This window comes from Geotrypetes seraphini, chromosome 1 (genome assembly GCF_902459505.1).
Source record: "Geotrypetes seraphini chromosome 1, aGeoSer1.1, whole genome shotgun sequence".
Classification (NCBI taxonomy): domain Eukaryota; kingdom Metazoa; phylum Chordata; class Amphibia; order Gymnophiona; family Dermophiidae; genus Geotrypetes; species Geotrypetes seraphini.
Genome location: NC_047084.1, coordinates 75841019 through 75863285, shown reverse-complemented (window position 1 = coordinate 75863285; position 22267 = coordinate 75841019). Strand labels below are relative to the sequence as shown.

The following is a 22267-nucleotide window of genomic DNA, read 5'->3' as shown; positions in this document are numbered from 1 at the left end:
AATTAAAAGGCTTAATTGGCACCAATAATTAACAATTAGCACTTTGTTATTGATGCAAATTACACTTAACTGGATAGTAGGCCCCTAACTTGGTAGACGCCTACCACTTTGAGGTAGGCATCTGGTCCAAGGCTGTGTATATTTTACAGTGTTATAGAAATGATAAGTAGTAGCAGTACCAGACAATAGGCGTGGTTAGGGGGAGGTGTGTGGATGTGTTTTACATGAACATGTAGGTGCCAAAAAGAGAAGTCCATAGGCCATTATTGAGATGGCTCGGGGAAATTCACTGCTTATTCCTAGGATAAGCAGCATAAAATCTGTTTTACTCCTTGGGATCTAGCTAGGTACTTGAGACCTGGGTTGACCACCATTGGAAACAGGATACTGGGCTTGAGGGACCTTCACTCTGTCCCAGTATGGAAATTCTTAAGCTTTTATGGGAGCCAAGTACAGGACAATCAAGACATTGTGACATCACTGATGAGTTTGGCTCTTAGGCATTGATGGAATAAGGCATTATGATGTCACAATTCTGCCTAGCACTTGGGACCTGGGTTGGCCACTGTTGGAAACAGGATACTGGGCTTGATGGACCTTCAGTCTGCCCCAGTATGGCAATTCTTGTGTTCTTACATAAAATAGTCAAGACAAGTTTCAGGTTGACATACTAAAGTTAGTTTATACTAAAATAACATATATAGAGAGTGATCTAGATGCATACATATTTAATAAACATTTATTTGGGGTGATGGATAGGCTAAGGGCCCCTATAGTGCAGAAGTGGTCAGTAGAGATATCTAAAGGCACTATCGAAATAGGGAGGAATTCAGAAAATGACACCCAAAGTTAGGTACCAGAAAGATCTATGCTAAACTAGAATTCTGCGAAGGGCGCTCTGTGTAGAGCACCCTCAATGGACTACTAGCTTAGCACAGATCACACACCTAACTTTGGGCACGAGCAATTACTGTACGCCTGCTGAAAGCTGCTGTAAATACTGGCTTGCAACTAAAGGCAGTTGGGTGTATAAATTACCCTATTCTATAATATCACATTTAAATTGTGGGAATACCCCAGACCTGCCCATGCCCCTTCCATGCCCATGCCCCCTTTTGAGTTTGTGTCATAAAATATAGAATAGGGCACAGGGAAGATCCACATGTAACTCCAAACAAGCACCAATGAACACCCATTATTGATGGTTAACAGTTCGTTAACTAATTAATCTGCATGCAGATCTGGGGTCCATGTCCAAATGTGAACAACATAAACAGAATCTGGGAACAGTGCCCCTGAATATCCTAGTCAACAACACTTATCTGACTCTGTCTTTCCCAACTATGAAGGGTATATAACACTGTAAATCTCTCAATTATCTGATTGCAAAAAACTGGAACTCACTTCCCACAGAGATCAGAGTTACAACTAGATATGTATGCCATGTTGCGTAGTGGTTAGAGCTGGTAGAGGGGTTTGTGGGTTCAAACCTCGCGCTGCTCCTTGTGACCCTGGGCAAGTCACTTAATCCTCTGTCCTGGGTACATTAGGTAGACTATGAGCCCATCAGATCAATAGGGAAAAATACTTGAGTATTTGATTGTAAACCACTTAATACACCTTGTCCAAGCGGTATATAAAATTCCCGAGCCCAATGTTCCACAATATCTATAAACATGGCTGTTTCAAAAATCCCTAAATAATATGTAGAAATAAAATAAAAACATAAGGGGAAAAATAATACCTTTTTTATTGACCTAACTTAATGGAGTTTATAATTAGCTTTCTGATTTTCCTCATATCGGAAAAAAATATTTTTTCCCTTATGTATTTGTTTTATTTCTACATATTACCTTGAAGAGTGGACTAACACGGCCACCAGACCATTCCACTCAAAGATCCCTAGGAAAGGACTAGAATCTCAGTTACTCATGCTTAAGCCTACTCAAAGCAATGACATTACAAACCGCAAAATAATACATTAGAAACATAAAATATAAGCTGGCTGTTTCTAAAGAAATACTATTAAGAAGGTAATCTGTTTCACCTCTGTATGTATTAAGTCTATGTATCATTATCATGTGGGGGGAGTGGTCAAGATGGCAGAGGTGTTAGAAGCCGTGAAAGAGAATCGGCGATCTCTGGCGCTCTCATCAATATTTTTTTTTTTCTCCGTACCTTTCTTTTTAAACAATGCTGCATTCTAAAAGGAAAGGGTTGATTAGGGCTGTGACCTCACCGGCCCTTTCATCTACCCCCATCCAGCAAACTGTCGATAGATTCTTTACGGCACTGCCTTCAATTGCAACCGGAGAGGCTGACCCGGCTTTGGGGAGAGGCTTTAGAGAGCAGAGGAGGGTATGTATCATTTACACTATTTGCAACCTGCCTAGAACTCCATGCCTACTAGCTAATTAATTTTTTAATGTTTTAAATTGGTTTTTAATGGCACTTTCAGTTATCAGTGCTGATTAAGCCAATTAAAAATTTACGTTAGGCGCACCGATGTAGGCACTTAACTTCCAGTGCCATTTATAGAACTTAGACCAAAGAGTGTAAAATCTATGGCAGCAAGTGGTACAGTGACTTGCTCTATCATTGAGGAAAGTAGAATCTGAGCTTGTTTTCCATGGTCTCCAGCCATTGCTATAATGTCTGGGCTATTCCTCTCATGCCTACTTATACATCATCATGGTCCAGGATGGCAAGTATTATCATGACAAACTGAAAATCTTTTAAGTTAGACGGTGCCAGTGCCATATCGCAATATGTCAATTTTATTTTATCTCCCTCCCCCCCCCCCCTTTTACAAAACCATAGCACCGGCCGTGGTGGTAACAGCTCCGACGCTCATAGGAATTCTATGAGCGTCGGAGCTGTTACCACTGCGGCTGGCGCTACAGTTTTGTAAAAGGGGAAGGGGGGTGTTAATGCAGAGGAAGAATGAGAAATGTTCTCTTTTTTGACAGTATATCCCAATGAATACACACATAACACACAATTTCTCCCATCCAAATCGCCCAACAAAATATGTTTAAAATAGAGTGTGTTCCAAGAACATGTTTTGCGGGATAAGTACCTTTTGTTTCAGCTGTAGAACGGTTTGCTTTATTTGATGAAATTCCATACAAGTATCCGAACAGGATTCTATTTTCATCACATCATTAGATTTCTCAAAGTGTTCTGTCAATAAAATAAAAACAAAAGAAAGGAACACTATATCTGAATATATCATAATTGTGAATATGTTGTGCTAAGAGAGGATAGAATGAACCACAAAATATCCAGCAACAGAACAATGCTCTTAAGAACAACTGTAAACATTTTTGTTCTTCTACAAAAGCAAAAAAAAATAAAATAAAACAATTCTGGAGAATATTTATTTAGGCCTAGATTCTCTAAACGTCACTGTTGTTAGCAGCTGCCTTAAAAGTGGCCACCGATCATGTGCCAATCACGTGATAGCAACAGTTAGAGAATCATACCTCTGGCAAACGTAGGCGCTGGAAATGTAGGCCCGGGTTTTTCACGGCCTACATTTCCGGTGCCTACCTTTGATGTGAATCTCGCCTTCATGGGCACTTTACGGTGCCTAACACCACTTCTGGCATTAGCCACGCCTACCGTGGCGTTAGGTTCGTAAAGCACCTACAGAGGCACATTTTCGGTGTGTTTAAATGGCATTCTTCACTCCGCTTAGGTGCCTAAAATTTATAGAATATGGGCCGTATTGCCTTTTCATGAAGAGATTCACCCAAAGCAGTTTACAGTACATTGATTAGTAATCAGGTACTCTTAGATGTTTTCCCTATTTGTCCTGGCAGGCTCACAATATAACTGTGGTACCTGGGGCAATGTAGCATTATTAAGTGAATTGTCCAGAGTCACAGCAGGCTGGGATTGAGTGCACAACCTCAGGGTGCTGAGGCAGCAGCTCTAACCAGTAGGCCACACTACCTTTACATTTAGCTGCATTTCTCAATTGTTATTGTTGTTATTCTTGCAAAAAACAATAAAGATGTGAACTTTTTTTTAAAAAAAGGATTTATCTGGGTAGCAGAACTTGTTACCCAGATAAATGCCACTCAATAAAATACAGATGCAGACCGCTGCAGAACTATCCAGATAGTGCTGGGGCAGTCCAGGAGAGGAGACCAAAGTTCCTGGCCAATAGTGATTTTTAGTGCAAATAGGCTCTTCTAAGCATTTAGTTATTTAAAAATAACATGTGCTAATGATGCCATTAGTGCGCAGCATTACAAATCCTATATAATAAAACGCTAGCCGCGCATGCGCACTCAGGCCTGCGTGATCTGTATTCCTGATCCGTAGGTCCGTGGCCAGAGTGCGTATGCGGCGGCTAAACAAAGCAGGAGAAACAGACTCAGGATGGGAGGATGCGCCGCAGCAAAGTGCTGCAAAGTGCAGGGGAAGAGACACATAGAAGACACATATCGCTTCTACACAAACCTCCCTCCAGCGTTGGCAGTTGCTGCACGTTAAACAGGCTGCTTCGCGACTTTCTCCTGCAGTTGAGTCCCTCTGCCGTGTCACTAATGATGTCATCAATGACGCGACAGATAGACTCAACCGCAGAAGAAAGGCGCACACCAGCCTGTTTAGCGTGCTGCGGCTGCCAACGCTGGAGGGAGGTTTGCTATTAAAGTCATCTCGCCGGGAGGGTCGCAAAGTCAGCGGGGGTTGGGCTGGGAGGGGAGAGAACCGTCTGCCTCAGGTGCTTCAGGCAGCAGCAGTGTTTACAATTCGCTGCTGTTGCGGCTTCAGGCCTTCCTCTCTAGCGGGTCCTGCCTACTTCATGAACACAGGACCCGCCAGAGAGGAATACCTGAAGCCAGCAACAGCAATGAATTGTGAATGCTGCTGTTGCCCGATGAAGTAGTTGAAGGAGGAAAGTGAGCACAGGGGAGAGTGGCTTGGAGGGAAGAACAGATGGCAAGGCATGGAGGGAAGGTATGCCAGACCAAGGGAAAAGGAAAGAGGAGATGGAGAGAGGCCATATGGGACAGAGAGAGAGAGGGCGGACACTGGATGGAAAGAGAAGAGAGGGCAGTGAATGGAAGGGGCAACATAGAGGGTGAACAGTATTCTAGCACCCGTTAATGTAACGGGCTTAATGACTAGTATATATATATATTTTTAAGTTCAATAATTTTATTGGTATATAAACATATAAACACACAACAATATAAGAACAGCATAAAATAATTGCAGCAATGTACCAAAGTCCATCTGATAACAAGTCAAAATATAGACCCCATAAGCACAACAAACAGCAGCAGGGTGATAATAACAGAGTAGATTGTCAGCAGTCCAAAAATGAAGTAATTGTAATACAATAGCAGGTATAGAGTACAGAGTACACAATATAACGCAAAGCATAATAAATCATGAAGTGTCAATGATCTCAGGACCAAGAAAGAGCTAAACTAGAAATAAACAAGCAGGAAGATTTGATAATTAGTGGAGTCTTGATGAACAGTAAGCTAACAGCAAGTCCCATATCTCATGAAATTTTTGTAAAGAGCCAAACTTCTCAGCATATATTCTTTCATATTTTAAAGTGACTACAACAGAAGACCACCAAGTGGAATAGGTAGCAGCAGACAAGTCCTTCCAGTTGGATAGTATCACTTTAATCGCCAAAGACAATAAGGCATTCAATAACAACGATACAGGTTCAGAAAGCGGGCGAGTAAACGCCACTGATCCAAAAATGACTATGGCGTAGGTTAATGACAATTTAAAGGTAGGATTTCTTCAATAGTAGACCAAATTTGGCACCAAAATGTTTGAAGCAAAGGGCAATCAAACAACATATGTCTTAGGGTACCAGGCATGTTATTACAGGACCAACAAACATTTGAGTGAGGAGGTCCCAATTTGGCAACACGGACTGGGGTCCAGTATGCTTTGTGTAACAAAAAGAAAGCAGATTGTGTCAGAGAGGAGGAGTGAAGGGCCTTAAGGACGCCAGTCCAAATGGATGACCAGCATTCGTCATCGATAGACAGGTCCGTTTCCGTCTTCCAGTAGTCTCGTAATCCAATATTGGGTTTGAATTTGTGACCTTGTATCAATTTATACCACCGAGAGGCCTCATGTCCCATAAGTAGGAATTTATCACATGAAGATAGGTATGATGGATATCCAGAGCATGGGGAAGAGGATAGAAGATCTTTTTTTATAGCATGTGTAAGTTGGAGCCAGCAGAAAAACTGCGATGGAGGAAGGTTGAAAGAGTTGCAGATATCGGCAAAGGTGAACCACTGCTGGTCGTCATACAGTTGACCTACGTTCCAGATCCCATGATCTTGCCATAGTTTCCAGGACACCAAATTATTTTGAATCCAAAGTTTAGAATTGCTCCATAAGGGTGCAAGCGAGGATGAGCCCCAAGTAATTTCAGAGAAATGGTCAACTTCATGGATTGCAGTTATAGTAACTTGCATAATGGGATTTGATAACATCTGGACTGATTTGCTCATGGCATGAATATATTTCAGTGGTAAAGAGCATGAGGTAGATTCCAACCGAAGCCAAGGAGGTGAAAATGAGGCTTCTAGAGGATAATTCCATTTGGATCCCTGTCGTAGCAAGAATGATATATGATAGTCATATATGCTAGGGAAAGAGACACCACCATCCTGTTTCATACATTTAAGCTTCTATAAACTAATACGAGGTGTCTTATGATTCCACTAAAAAGCAATGAGGAGAGATTCAATCTTCTTATAAAAGGACCTGTGTGGTAAGCATGGAAGCATACTAAGGACATAAGTGAGTGTTGGTGAAACCATCATTTTTATGGTGTCAAGTCGATCCCACCATGATAATTTTAGTGGGGACCACCTCGTCAGAAGTGAAGTGGTCTTGTGTAGGATATATGTCGAATTGTAAGTCAATGTGTCTTCTATAGTAGAGCCAAAGTACACTCCCAGATATTTTATCTTCTCTGGTGCCCAGTGGAAACCAAGATTCTTAGCTACATTACATGCTTCCGGACAGTTTAGAGACATTATCTCCGACTTGGATAGATTAAGTTTATATCCAGAAATCATAGAGTAATTACGTATCACCTTCAAGATGTGTGGAAGAGAGGAGGGGGAGGCATATATCAACACATCATCAGCATATGCTGAGATTTTAAATTCAAGTTCACCCACCTTATATCCCAGGATGTTGTTGTTAACTCTCAAGGCAATTAGTAGAGGCTCCAATGCCACATTAAAAAGGAGAGGGGACAAGGAACACCCTTGTCTAGTACCTCGTTTAGGTTGGAAAGAGGACGAGTAGACGTCATTGATGAGTAGTAGGGTTGGAGTAAAGGACACGAATGAGTGAGAGGATGTAGGGAGGAAATCCATACCAGTTTAAGACATGGAAGATATAAGACCATTCTATACGGTCAAAGGCTTTCTCCACGTCCAAACTAATAGCCAAAATAGGTCGGTGTGATGTTTGGGCTCCATGAATAATATTGGCAAATAACCTGGTGTTGTCAGAAGACAGTCTCCCAGACATAAATCCTGTCTGATCGGTGCTAATAAGGGTATCCAGAACAGAATGCAAATGAGTCGCAACAAGTTTAACAAAAATCTTTGCGTCGGTATTGATTAATGAAAGCGGACGATAGTTTTTAACATCAGTTGAATCTTTCCCTTCCTTAGGGAGAACGATGATCGTTGCCTCTGTGAAAGTGCCACTTCCCCAGCCAATTGTAATTAAATGTGTGGAAAAAGCATACATGTGAGGGAGTAGTCGGGGAAGGAAGCATTGATAAAATTCAGAGGTGATACCGTCCGGGCCAGGCACTTTTTTCTTGGCTAAGGCCATGACAGCAGAGGTCACTTCATCCAACCATACAGCTTGGTTAAGAACATCCTTCTGTGGTTCTGAAAGCAAGTTTTTTGGTAGATCCCGTAAGAACTCAGGAACAGAATCTAAAACCTTAATTTCAGACGAATAAAGATTCTGGTAAAACTGCTGAAATCGTCCAACAATATCTTTAGAGTCCATGATAATGTCCCCCTTATCACGTGTTAGCACAGCCACATAAGACTTGGTCATCTTACACTTCAAATATTGAGCCAGCATATGGCCGCACTTATTATTTTCCATATAATAAGTGGCGTTCTTCAGTAGTATGTGGTTATTAGCAGTTTGGTTGGAAAGTATACTATGTTATAAACAAAGAGATCTAAGCTTAGTTAATATGGAGAAGTCATTAGAAGATTGAATATGTTGCTGTTCAATGCGTTTAATTTCCAATTCTAGTTTTAGGAGCTCGACTCTTTTCTTCCTATTGAGAAATACAGCGTAAGAAATAATTTTGCCTCTAACAAATGCTTTAAATGCATCCTATATCACCACCCAAAAAGAGTCTGAAGTCTTGTTATTCAGGAAGAAATCATCAATGGCTATGTTAATATGGGTAACAAAATCAGGCTCAGTAAGGAGAGAATTATTGAATCTCCATCTTTGCTGAGTGGGAACAGTGAGTAAATCACATAGTTGGAGGGTCACAGCATCATGATCGGAGATAGCTATTTCTCTGATCGAGGAGGACGAGAGGAAGGACGCCATAGCAGCACTCATGAGAAAAAAGTCAATGCGTGAATAGGTAGCATGTGGAGCAGAGAAAAAAGAAAACTCAGAGGCAGAGGGATTTGTAAGCGCCATGGGTCTATAAGGTGAAATTGAAGAATCATGTCCTGAAGTTTGTGCTAAGTTTTAGCTTTTTTGTATGTAGCATGTGATTTCCGGTCCAATAAAGGATCTATGATCATATTAAAATCACCACCCAGAAGGATAAGGTGATTTGAGGACGACGCCAGTTGGTCAGCAATGATCTAAAAAAAACAAAAAACAACAGGTCATCAGAATTAGGACCATATACATTTAAACAGGTGAGCAGTTTGTCAGCAAGTTTGATAGTAGCATTGATCCAATGGCCGTATCAGTGCAGTGATCAATAAGCTCAATATTAGCACGTTTCCTAATGAATGTAATGGCCCCATTGTGTTTGTCAATAGCTGGCGAATAAAGAGCTGGTAAGGCCCAGGGAAAGGACAATTTCGCAGAATCAGTAGCTGATAAGTGAGATTCCTGTAAAAACAATATGTCAGGCTGTAAGCTGACCGCTTTCAATTGAATACTGAGCAGCAACGACTTGTTTCCTAAATTATCTGGCCCTGAGGCAGTGGGTTCGAGTTTACGCCCACGAAACGTTGGCCACGTTGGCTGTCTTGAAATACAAGTGCTGACTCAAGATAAGTTTGGATGAATGCCTTGTTTAAAATAACTATCAATAGATATAACTGAAAGCAAGCAGGTTTATGAGAAAAAGGCTGTTATGCAATATAAATGCTGACTCAAGACAAGTGTGAATGAATGCCTTGTCTCTATAATAACTATTAATAGATAAAACGGAAAGTAAGTAGGCTCATAAGAGATAGATTGTTATGAAAGGGGTTAAATAAGAGTGTAGTGAAAGAATTAGAATGTGAGTATAATGAAAGGGGGAGTATGAGTGTAATAAAAAGTTTTAATAAGAATAAGTTATAAAAAATTGAAAAGATAAGAAAAAAAGTGATAATTTAAATAAATAACTTTTAGCAAATTTATGTGTTTGAATTTAGTATAGTCACAAGAGTGAGGCCAATGATTGGAGAATAAGGAGCAAGTATAACTACGCTGAATACCCCAGTCATTGATTTTGGCTACGCGTAGGCTCCATTACTGAGGCTATCTCTTGTTAGTATAATTGACCTTTCATTAACATATTAGATTAAGTGGAAAGTATTTGGTTTATATTATTTGGTATAGGCTGTAAGCTATTAGCATAGTCCCAAATTTTTGTTTTTTCAGCGGATTATTAAGACCTTTTACATTTAAAGAACAGCCATTAAACATCATAGGGAACCATGATAAATACTGTTGACAGTGGAGATGGAATTGGCAAAGTCAGTAATAAAAAAAACCAAATTGCTCATTAGAGAAAAAGCAATGCAATGAGACCTGCAATAGTGAGAACAGTTCATAACAAAATACAATACTGAATACAAGTACAGCAACGGCGGACTGTTGATTCTGTATAAGAGGAACACACGGCTGAAAGCATAATGGTATGAGACACTATAGGAATAAAGACAAGAAAAACAAAATCGGACATGGTACATAAGAGCTAAAAAGAAATGGGATAGCAAGATCACACGGGCTGCCATAGGGAGAGCCCGCCAGCAGAAACATGGTAGTGAAAAGCTGCAAGAAAATGTATTAAAACCTCAGGAACTGCTTAGGACAGACTGTCGGCCCTGGCCAAAACTGTAGCAGGAAAGACACGCAAAGCCAACAGTAATGTAAAATAGTGGAGTACTAACTAGCATTAAACAACTTCAAAAGACACAAGGCAATGAATAAAGGAGCAAGTATTCAGAGCATCAAAGCACGATATCAAGAAACCCTGGGAAAAAGTATGTTATCATACTATACACAGAGCACATGAAAGTGCCACAAATAATATGACACACAACACAAATCAACTGTTACAGAATAACCAGCTGCAAACCATAAACAGTACTAGGAAACTCTAGGTCTTGTCAATGGAGCTTGGTGCAGTACGCTCCAGATATTCCGCCAATTCTAGCGGGTTAGTGAAGTTCTTCATGGCGTTGTTATATGTGATGCGCATTGTAGCAGGATAAAGGAGGCCAAACTTCGCACCAATAGCTTTAAGTCGGGGACGATAGTCCAGTAAGGCTTTCCGACATTTAGCCGTTTGTTTGGCCAGGTCAGGCACAATAAGCAGGTTAGAACCATCCAACTTCAACGGGTGTTTAAGCTTGGCCTGTCTCATTACGTCCATAACCTGTCCATATCTTAAGAGTTGCACCACAATGGTCAGGGGATAGCGTGCGCCCGCATCAAGTCTGTGTGATGGCACATGATGAGCCCGATCAACTTCAAGATCATATTTGAAGTCGAAATCAAGAATCTTTGGTAGTAAGGATTGTATGAAGGCTACTACATCTCGGCCCTCACAACCTTTAGGGATCCCAAGCAACCGGAAATTATTTTGATGCGATCTATTCTGTGCATCTTCAAGCTCCTGTTCTAGGATCGCCATCTTTTTTATTTGTTGTTGTAGAGCTTTAATGTTCATACCATTCGTTTCAACACGCTGCTCAGCGATGTCAATGCGGGATCGGAAAACAGCCATCTCCGTTGATAATGAGGTAAGATCAGCTTTCAGATCTTCCGTGTTTGTAACAGAAGTCTGCAGCAGCTCTCGCATGGACCGGAGTTCCTCCATAACCGCGTGTAAGGCCTCATTTTCCGTATCACCCTTGTTCGATGGCACTTTTTGGGGTGAAATCGGCTCCGTGCTTTTGCGTTTTCTGGTTTTATTGGAGGCCATAATCTAACGCTCACCAGGAACCGCAGTCAGATCAATAAAGGCAGCTTTTACAAACAATATCGATTCTTTATAGAAATCAGATGGCGGAGCTCAATCATTATGCAGCCATTCCCTGCTGAGCTCGCTAGCGCCCCCCCAGCATTACAAATATTAACATAAGAACATAAGAATTGCCATTCTGGGACATCAGGCCCAGTATCCTGTTTCCAACAGGGGCCAACCCAGGTCCCAAGCACCTAGTTAGATCCCAAGTAGCAAACAGATTCTATGATGCTTATCCTAGGAATAAGCAGTGGATTTCCCCAAACCATCTCAATAATGGCCTATGGACTTCTTGTTTAGGAAATTATGCAAACCTTTTTTTAAAACCTGCTAAGGTAACTGATTTCACCACATTATCTGAAAACGTTGTGTGAAGAAATTTTTTCCAGTATGTTTTAAATCTACTTAGTAGTTTCAAGTTTATTGTTTTTTTTTTATATACTGTCTATCAATAATATTATCTAGAAGGTTTACACTGCAGGGGTCTCAAAGTCCCTCCTTGAGGGCCGCAATCCAGTCGGGTTTTCATGATCTATGTGCATGCATTGCTTTCAATTCATATTCATTGGGGGAAATCCTGAAAACCCGACTGGATTGCGGCCCTCAAGGAGGGACTTTGAGACCCCTGGTTTACAGTGATTAAAATAATATATAAAAAAGGTAAATAAATGCCCACTTACAACTAATAAATTTACAGTGGGGGAGGTGTTCACATGACCAAAGAAGACTAACAGGATAGAAGGGGAGAAACACTAACCCCCTCTTTTACTAAGGTGCGCTAACCGATTAGTGCACGCTAAATGCTATTGCGCCCATAGACTAACATGCATGCGTTAGCGTTTAGCGTGCACTAAATCGATTAGCGCACGCTAATTGGTTAGTGCACCTTAATAAAGAGAGCCTAGGTGGTAAAAAAATACATTGAGATTTTTAAAAACATTAAAATGAGAAGGGGGTGCTAATCCTGTGTTAATCAGTTAGCATGTGGTAATGCAGTTTTAGTAATTAGTACAGGAATGCCCACTCTCCACCCCCAGATGCGCCCCCCCCATAATAAAATAATAACTTTTTAGCACATGGTATGCATGCACAGATCAGGAAATTACCGCTGGATGCCTGAGAATGTCCTACGGTAAGCCATTGTACTCAAAAAAACTCTTTAGATTGCAAGACTACTGGGGACAGGGAAATCTCAACTGTAGCCAATGTCACTTGCCTTGAGCTACCAGTGTAAAGACGTGACTGAAATCCAAAAACTCTTCCCTTTCCCTCTCCTAATTTAGACCAGCCATCCAAAGAGATAGTCCTCGGCCGTGAGCTATATAGAATCCAGTTAATGTGGAACTTGAGTCTAGCCACAAGATGGTGCTATGCATTATGGGATATTGGGAGTCCCTTCTTCCCACTGGTGATTGAACAATAGCACAGCATTTAATCAAATCTGCTTTTGAACTATCATTCCAGGAAATTTCAAGCTGTTTGCACAATAACAACAAGTGCTCACAAAGTTGTGAATGCTAAAGCTGCCAGATTTCCAAGGAACTGCAAAGTCATTTTGGTGGTATGCAGCTTGTAAAGCAAGGGCACTTACATCCTGTTAGTTTCATTTATTTTTCTCTTTTTTTTAACCTGCCAGTTTCCAATTGCTCTTTTTGGAAGCATACCCAGATTTTGACATCAGGAGGAACAGACCTTTTATAAATAGCAGGTGCTGTTGTGAGGCTGAAGGGCTAATCCACATCCACATCATTTCATTCAAAATCTGTTTGAGTGGCTGCTCCCCTTGCACTGACCCCCTTCCTTCAGCTCAGTCAGAACCAGTGTTGGGACTCTAGCACAATGCGTAACTTTATGAAACTTTTCTCACATATAAAGCCTATTTTACATCCTAAAAATGCACTCCTATGCATTGGCATAGAAAGGGGGATGGAGCGGGGGGGGGGGGGGGGGTGTCTGCCCCGGGCACCATCTTGGTGGAGGCGCCGGCACCTGTCTTCCTTTTTGCCTCCCCACTCCCCCATTACCCTGCATGCACGCCCCTTCCCTTTCCCTGTATCTCTTTAACATTCCCGGCATAAGCTGCAACCCCAACCTGCTGCTCATGCTAGCGTCGGCTTTTCCTCTGATGTCATTTCCTGGGTCCGTGCCTAGGAAGTGACAATCAGAGGAAGAGTCGACACTGGCACTTGCTGCTCACGCCAGGAACGTTAATGAGGTATAGGGGGAAGGGAAGGGGGCGCACATGTGTGGCAGGTGGGGGAAGGGATGGAGCGGATGTCATAAATGAGAGGAAAAAGGATCTCAGAAACTGACCAAAAGAATGACTTTGTTTGAAACTTATCAGTTTCAGATTTTGATCATTGATCCTAAAAAAAAATCCCTAAAATTTTAAAATCACTTATTAATTGTTGCATATAGGGCTAAGAAAAATATTCGTAGATCTGGTTGGTTTTATTTTCCTTCAGCAAATGCATGTCGTTACAAAAAATTTTGGGGATAGGACCTTAGTATTCCAAGCAGGATTAATGAATTCATGTTTGAATCTTCTCGTTTCTCCATTTCTTACTTACTATCAGTTTCGAAAAGATCTTATAACCCACTTATTTAAACAATATAATATACATTACTGATTTTCATATTATCACGCAGTTATAATGTACTTTTAATCTATATTTATTTTAGTTTATATTGTGTGTTTTTTTTATTCATTAGTTTTAATGCTTTTATTAGTTACTTAGAATTTTATTATGTATGATGTTATTATTAGATTGTATGCCGAGTACCTATTGTGTAAACCACTATGAACTGCTGGTTAGGCGGTATATAAAAATAAATTATTATTATTTCTATCTCCAGTTTGGGATTAGACATGAACATAGGCCCCAATTCCATAAACAGCTCCTAAAATATATGCGCCAAGGAATGCTGCGCATAGCTCAGGCCAATCTTAAGTTAGGCGTCGTTGACAGAATTCTGCTTAGCAGTGCACAAAGTGGACTTAGGCACCAGCGGGAGACATAACAATAGACGCACCCTATTTATGGCTACGTTGTTGCCATTTTCTGAGCTCTGTACAATTTCACATAGGATCATTTTTTATATATCAAGTATGTGATTTATTTTCAAGTAAGATTTTGTAGATGAAAAGTGAGAAATATAAGAGAAGAAAAATTACCTACTAAATTTAAAGACCTACTAAAAAGCTGGCTGTTTAAGGACGCCTTTAACTGACCCTTTTCATAATCACATTATCTCATTCCCTAGAATTTATCTGGACAAGGAACACTGTTAAGTAGAAATTAAGTGGGTGCCGTTCCCCAACCTTTTGTTTCCTTACCCTTCCTTTTTATTTCTTTTCAAATTGTATTTAATCCATTTTCCCCCCTACTCTTCATCAGTGTTTTTACATCATAATTGTCTTTAATGTCCTGTTTGTTGGAAATTTATTTTTTTTTTCTATTTTTAATTTTGTAAATCGCATTGGATATGGATACTGCAATTATATCAAATATTTTAAATAAACATGAAACTTGAATAAACTTCTTACTAAGGGAGCTCAGAGAGGTTCTGGCGAGTCCTATTAAAGACTTGTTCAACAAATCTCTGGAGACGGGAGTGATTCCTGGGGATTGGAGGAGAGCGGATGTGGTCCCTATTCATAAAAGTGGTCACAGGGATGAAGCAGGAAACTACAGGCCGGTGAGCCTCACTTCAGTTGTTGGAAAAATAATGGAAGTGTTGCTGAAAGAAAGGATAGTGTATTTCCTTGAATCTAATGGGTTACAGGATCCGAGGCAACATGGCTTTACAAAAGGTAAATCGTGCCAAACGAACCTGATTGAATTTTTTGATTGGGTAACCAGAGAGCCGGATCGAGGATATATGCTAGATGTAATTTACTTGGATTTCAGCAAAGCCTTTGATACAGTTCCTCATAGGAGGCTGTTGAACAAACTTGAAGGGCTGAAGTTAGGACCCAAAGTGGTGAACTGGGTCAGAAACTGGCTGTCGGACAGACGCCAGAGGGTGGTGGTTAATGGAAGTCGCTCGAAGGAAGGAAAGGTGACTAGTGGAGTCCCTCAGTGTTCGGTGCTGGGGCCAATCCTGTTCAATATGTATGTAAGTGACATTGCTGAAGGGTTAGAGGGAAAAGTGTGCCTTTTTGCAGATGATACCAAGATTTGTAACAGAGTAGACACCGAAGAGGGAGTGGAGAATATGAAAAAGGATCTGCAAAAGTTAGAGGAATGGTCTAATGCCTTGCAACTAAAATTCAATGCAAAGAAATGCAGAGTAATGCATTTGGGGATTAATAATAGGAAGGAACCGTATATGCTGGGAGGAGAGAAGCTGATATGCACGGACGGGGAGAGGGACCTTGGGGTGATAGTGTCCGAAGATCTAAAGGCGAAAAAACAGTGTGACAAGGCAGTGGCTGCTGCCAGAAGGATTTTGGGCTGTATAAAGAGAAGCGTAGTCAGTAGAAGGAAGAAGGTGTTGATGCCCCTGTACAGGTCATTGGTGAGGCCCCACTTGGAGTATTGTGTTCAGTTTTGGAGACCGTATCTGGCGAAAGACGTAAGAAGACTTGAGGCGGTCCAGAGGAGGGCGACGAAAATGATAGGAGGCTTGCGCCAGAAGACGTATGAGGAGAGACTGGAAGCTCTGAATATGTATACCCTAGAGGAAAGGAGAGACAGGGGAGATATGATTCAGACGTTCAAATACTTAAAGGGTATTAACGTAGAACAAAATCTTTTCCAGAGAAAGGAAAATGGTAAAACCAGAGGACATAATTTGAGGTTGAGGGGTGGTAGATTCAGGGGCAATGTTAGGAAATTCTACTTTACGGAGAGGGTAGTGGATGCCTGGAATGCGCTCCCGAGAGAGGTGGTGGAGAGTAAAACTGTGACTGAGTTCAAAGAAGCGTGGGATGAACACAGAAGATTTAGAATCAGAAAATAATATTAAATATTGAACTAAGGCCAGTTACTGGGCAGACTTGCATGGTCTGTGTCTGTGTATGGCCGTTTGGTAGAGGATGGGCAGGGGAGGGCTTCAATGGCTGGGAGGGTGTAGATGGGCTGGAGTAAGTCTTAACAGAGATTTCGGCAGGTGGAACCCAAGCATAGTACCGGGTAAAGCTTTGGATTCTTGCCCAGAAATAGCTAAGAAGAAAAAAAAAAAAAAAAAAAAATTTTAAATTGAATCAGGTTGGGCAGACTGGATGGACCATTTGGGTCTTTATCTGCCGTCATCTACTATGAGATTTTATTGAAATGAAAACCTGGAAATATAGAGATATTTTACTCCTGTTTTGGATATAACAGCATCCTATTTATGCTATTGTATTCTTGGCCAAAATACTGGCGCCTTTAGGCACCTATTGACACCTACACCCAAAACACACCCACAATCCGCCCATGATCCACGCCTACTTTCTGGTAGGCACCTTGGACTAGGCGTCTACCGAGTTAGGTGCCTATCATCCAATTAATTTTAATTTAAGCCAATTATGAGGTGTTAATTGCTTATCAGCGCCAATTGTTAAATAATTTAAGTTAGGTGTCTAGATTGGCACACCTAGCCAAACATTAGGCATCTTTTATAGAATCTCAGCTGTAGAATACCCACATATACACAAACATTTACGGCAACTTTGAGGCAGGTGTGTTTGTAATGAGCACTCATGCACTACTGGGGACAGTTTTAAGAACATATGTTATAAAGACCAATAAGCACCTATATTGCCTTTGTAAAATAGGCTCTATCTTATATTTCAAACATAGGCAAGCTCATAAAATTACTGCCTACAATTTTATATGTTAGAATCCAAATCACTACCCAGGTCTTGTACTGAGGGAGAGTTTTATCAGGTTCACACTCCACAAGAGACAGGAAAACTCAACCCCACGCAAAGCAGAACAGAACAAAATACAAGTGGGGAAGGGACTGTGCACATCAACTTCTAAGGCAATTATAATTTATTGAAAATAATCATAAAAACATATCACATATGCAAAACACCGAGCCTTATATGGAGTCCTTTCGCTTTTCCCACTTGTTTTTTGTTCATTTTTTGCATAGCAAATTAAGGACTTCTTTTACTAAGGTACGCTGACAGATTTAGGGATCCATTTTCTAAGACGTGCTAGCCGTTTTAGCATGCGCTAAATGCTAATACGTCCATTATATTCTACGTTCTCAAAATTAGAAAAAAGAAGCCTGACCTGAACACAAATACTTAATTATATCAAAACTTTCTTAAATAGAAAATATTAAAATTTCTCCAAATGGATCCACATTTATTCAAAGTCCATCATGAAGATTAATTCTTATTAATAGTCCTTCTTATACAGATTAATTGCCTTCCTTGAGCATATGACGGTAATTGTAGAGTTTTTCTTGTAGACTTTATCAGACAAAGTTGGAAAAATGCCTTCTCCTTTCATATTAAGCTTCCCTTGAACAGACTGATATCTGCTAGTGAAATATTGAAAATCTTATTTTGTTTTGGAGGTTTTGCATCTTTTAGTGCAGGGGTGTCAAAGTCCCTCCTCGAGGGCCGCAATCCAGTCGGGTTTTCAGGATTTCCCCAATGAATATGCATGAGATTGATTGTCATACAATGAAAGCAGTGCATGCAAATAGATCTCATGCACATTCATTGGGGAAATCCTGAAAACCTGACTGGATTGCGGCCCTCGAGGAGGGAATTTGACACCCCTGTTGTCAAATTCCCTGTTTTAGTGGAAGATCTAACAATATCTAGGGGTTATTATATTCTTTCAATGTAGTTAAAAAAAATTCAGGGTCATCCTGCTGAGTTAAGTTCTAGAGATCTTAATCTAACAGCTTTATCAGAGACTTTAGGGGAGGAAATAAAGGCTCCTTTTATAAAGCTGCATAGTGATTCCCATGTGGCAAATGCAACAAAACCCATTCACTTCCTATGGGTTTTGTCACATTTGCTGTGCCAGGAATCACTGCCATAGCTTTGTAAAAGTAGCCCCAGTAGAGCTGCTTTAGTCATAACATTTATATGCTCTGCTGATAGAGATAAAACTTTTGGTCTATATTTTAAACACCAGCATAAATTGTTTTATGGTCATTAAATAATTACATTTCCAGATTTCACTCCTGCTACTTTAGAAGTGAGAAGGGATTTTCTTTCTATGTGCTTGCTCTAGTATATTAGCTCTTTTTTTGGTTTTATTTAATGTCCAAGAAAACGTATCATTAAAGAGCAGACTAAGGGCTCCTTTTACTAAGCTGAGTTAGGGCTTTAACGCGCGGAACAGCGCGCGATACAATGCCGCGCGTGCTAGACGCTAATGCCAGTATTGAGCTGGCGTTAGTTCTAGCCATGTAGAGCAGGGTTAGCGCGCACTAATCTGCTGTGTGCCCTAAAATGCAAACAGGGGAGAAGCAACCTAGAGGGAGAAGTAGCCTAGTAGTTAGAGCTGCTCCCTATGAATCTGGGAAAGTCACTAAGGGCTCCTTTTACTAAGGTATGCTAGTGTTTTTAGTGTGCGCACACCACGTGCTAAACGAAAAATACTAACGCAAGCTCTATGGAGGCACCTTAGTATAAGGAGCGCTTAGTAAAAGGACCTCCATTGCCCCAGGCTACAGTTAGACTGTAATCCTGCCAGGACACATAGGGAAAATACTAAAGAGTATCTGATTATTATTGTAAAACACTTTGGGTGAATCTCTTCTTGAAAAAGGTGGTCAATAAATATATTTTCTTTCATCCATCTCAATTGAAAGATCTTTTTGGAAGGTAGAGAAAGAAATTTGTAAGCAAGTCCTTTTATTTTGTTTAGAAAATTTCTTGATCATTTTACTGTTCTGGTCTCCTCTATTAATGGATTTGACAGATATAACAATTCCCTTATAATATATTTTTTAATTATTTGCCTTTTGTTTTTTTTCCTGTAATTTGCCAGATTTGTCATTTGGTAAATCTCTAATTTATAAAACTGCCACAAGGTGGCAGGTGACTACTGCTTTCTAGTTTATTGACCATCATTTTGAAAGACATCTTTCAAGTCAGTCTCAATGAATGGCAATGGCATCTTTGAAATGGTTGTTCTTCTATATGCCGCATGTTTCTATATTGGAACATGTAGCAAATACAGGAACAATTTGATCCTTTCAATCTGTTTTATCAACTAGGAATACTCCTCGACTCCAACCTATTGCTTTCCAATCATATCTCTCAGGTGGTATCGTCCTAATTTTACTACCTGTGACACCTCTGGGAAATAAGGAACTACAGTCAAACCTCGGTTTGCGAGTATTTTGCAAGATGAGCAAAACATTCTCACAAATTGTGACTCGCAAACCGAGCGTTGACTCGATTTGCGAGCCCCCCCCCCTCCCGAGAACCGGTATCGCACCCCCATGCTGGAAGCGGCAATCCCCGCCCGCCCAAACAAGCCCTTACCCCATCTGGCACCAGCACGCAACACCAACCCACAGGACGTGCCGGTGCCAGTGAACGAAGATCCCGCCTCTTGCCTGGGCCGGGCCTTGAGCATCTGTGCACGCTCAAAGCCTTCTGGCTCTCGTTCTCTCCGAGATTCTCAGAGATGCTCAAGGCCCAGCCCAGGCAAGAGGTGGGATCTTTGTTCACTGGCACCAGCATGTCCTGTGGGTTGGTGCTGCATGCCGGTGCCAGATGGGGTAAGGGGCTTGTTTGGGCGGGCGGGGATGCTGCTTCCAGCATGGGGGTGCGATGCCGTTTCTCGGGGGAGGGGGGGCGTTCACGGGCGGGAGCGATGCCGGTTTGAGTGGGGGGGTGCAATGCCAGTTCTCGGGGAGGTTGCAGGGGGGAGCAATGCTGGTTTGAGTGGGGAGGGGAGAGTTGGAGCAGCGCTGGTGGCCTCGTGGGGGGGGGGTGGAACCAATCAAGCAAATTTCCCTTACTTCCTATGGGGAAACTCGCTTTGATATATGAGCAATTTGGTTTACGAGCATGCTTCTGGAATGAATTATGCTCGTAAACCAAGATTTCACTGTACTTTTCTGAGTCAGACTTCACCCAGCTGCTCTATGCCTCTGTCCTCTCATACATGGACTACTGCAGTGCACTATTCAATGGTCTTACAACAAACAACATACAATGTCTCCAGCAGGTATAAAATGCAGCAATCAGACTTCTAAAAACCATGTCTTCCAGGCTCTATTGTGGTTCACTGGCTGCTCGAAGCCAAACATTGTGTTTTCAAGGGCCTGATGCTAGCATTCAAATCCTTGCATGACATGACGCTGGGCTATGTGACGGCCAAGCTTCCTCAGTGCATGATGAACAGGTTCCTCCGCTCCCAGGATGAAATATATGTCAAAATGCTCCCTGGTCGTGTCCTTCAATTGCAAACCGCCAAACGACATTCCTACTCCCACTTCATACTGAGCCATTGGAATTGACTGCCCCCGGAGATCAGATCCCTTGAAGAACTTCTCAACTTTAGGAAAGCAATAAAACATACCTGTTCACCTAACTCCCCCTCCACAACCAATGGATTCCAAAGAAATGTATATTGGAACTAGATCCTCGGTATGTGTCACGTTAGAATAAAACTTGTATTGAAAAATTTTGAGCTGTAACCATGGCAAATTTAACCTGCGAACTGTATATTAGTATTAGATTCCTAAAATCTTGTACTGTAACTATGGCAAATTATAACCTGTTAAACTTTAACCCCTTCTGAGCTCTTTGGGGAAAATGGGATAGAAAACAAATTAAATAAACAAAATCTTAGGTTGTACAGCTTTAAACAGAGCATTTGAACCAAAGGCAGAATCATAATGGAACGAGCTTACCGGGCAACTAAAATTATGTGCAAACCACTAAAGCTTTAAGGAAATGTTGAAAACCAAGCGGTTTTTAGACGCACACTTTTGATCTGTCTTTCCTAACGTTGCTTGGGCATTTTTGTAACATTTTTTAATACCTTACTGAAGAATTTGTAGGCTTTGTTTCCACATGTGTTGATATTATTTTGAAGCATGGTTTGTATTATTTTTGTTTTTGATCTATGTTATGTTTATTTGGAAACCGCTGTGACTTCAGGCGGTATATTAAGGCAGTGATTCCCAACCCTGTCCTGGAGGACCACCAGGCCAATCGGGTTTTCAGGCTAGCCCTAATGAATATGCATGAGAGAGATTTGCATATGATGGAAGTGATAGGCATGCAAATTTGCTTCATGCATATTCATTAGGGCTAGCCTGAAAACCCAATTGGCCTGGTGTTCCTCCAGGACAGGGTTGGGAACCACTGTATTAAGGGCATTTTTACTAAGGTGCGCTAGCGTTTTTAGCGCACGCACAAGATTAGCACGCTATAGCCGAAAAACTACCGCCTGCTTAAAAGGAGGCGGTAGTGGCTAGCGCGAGCAGCATTTTAGCGCACCTTTGTAAAAGGAGCCCTAAGTGCTTAAATAAATAAATGATCAAAATGTTGCTCTGGTTCTCTATTTATTTATATATATATATATGTATAAATAGCGGATAAAATGTCCTACATCTGTTTCTAAGTATCTAGAACAAAATCTCACAATCTTGAAGTGATGGTTCTGGAGCTTTTTAAAAAAAATAATTTATATTCTGCATTTCCTACAATTCTATGCGGATTACAAATTATTCAAGTACTCAAGTATTACTCCCTAACTGTCCTGGCAGGCTCACACTCTATCTAGTGTACCCGGGCAATGGGGATTAAGTGACTTGCCCAAGGTCACAAGGAGCAGTGTGGGATTTGAACCCACAACCTCAGGG

At 41.1% G+C, this 22267-nt stretch overlaps 1 protein-coding gene across 1 annotated transcript in view; it reads right to left on the bottom strand.

Moving 5' to 3' along the window:
• CCBE1 (collagen and calcium binding EGF domains 1) overlaps positions 1-22267 on the bottom strand; it is a 482228-nt gene that overhangs the window by 20968 nt on the left and 438993 nt on the right. The window contains exon 6 of the mRNA XM_033933500.1: positions 3080-3183. Coding sequence (XP_033789391.1) covers positions 3080-3183 — 104 coding nt within the window. The remainder of the gene's footprint in view (positions 1-3079; positions 3184-22267) is intronic.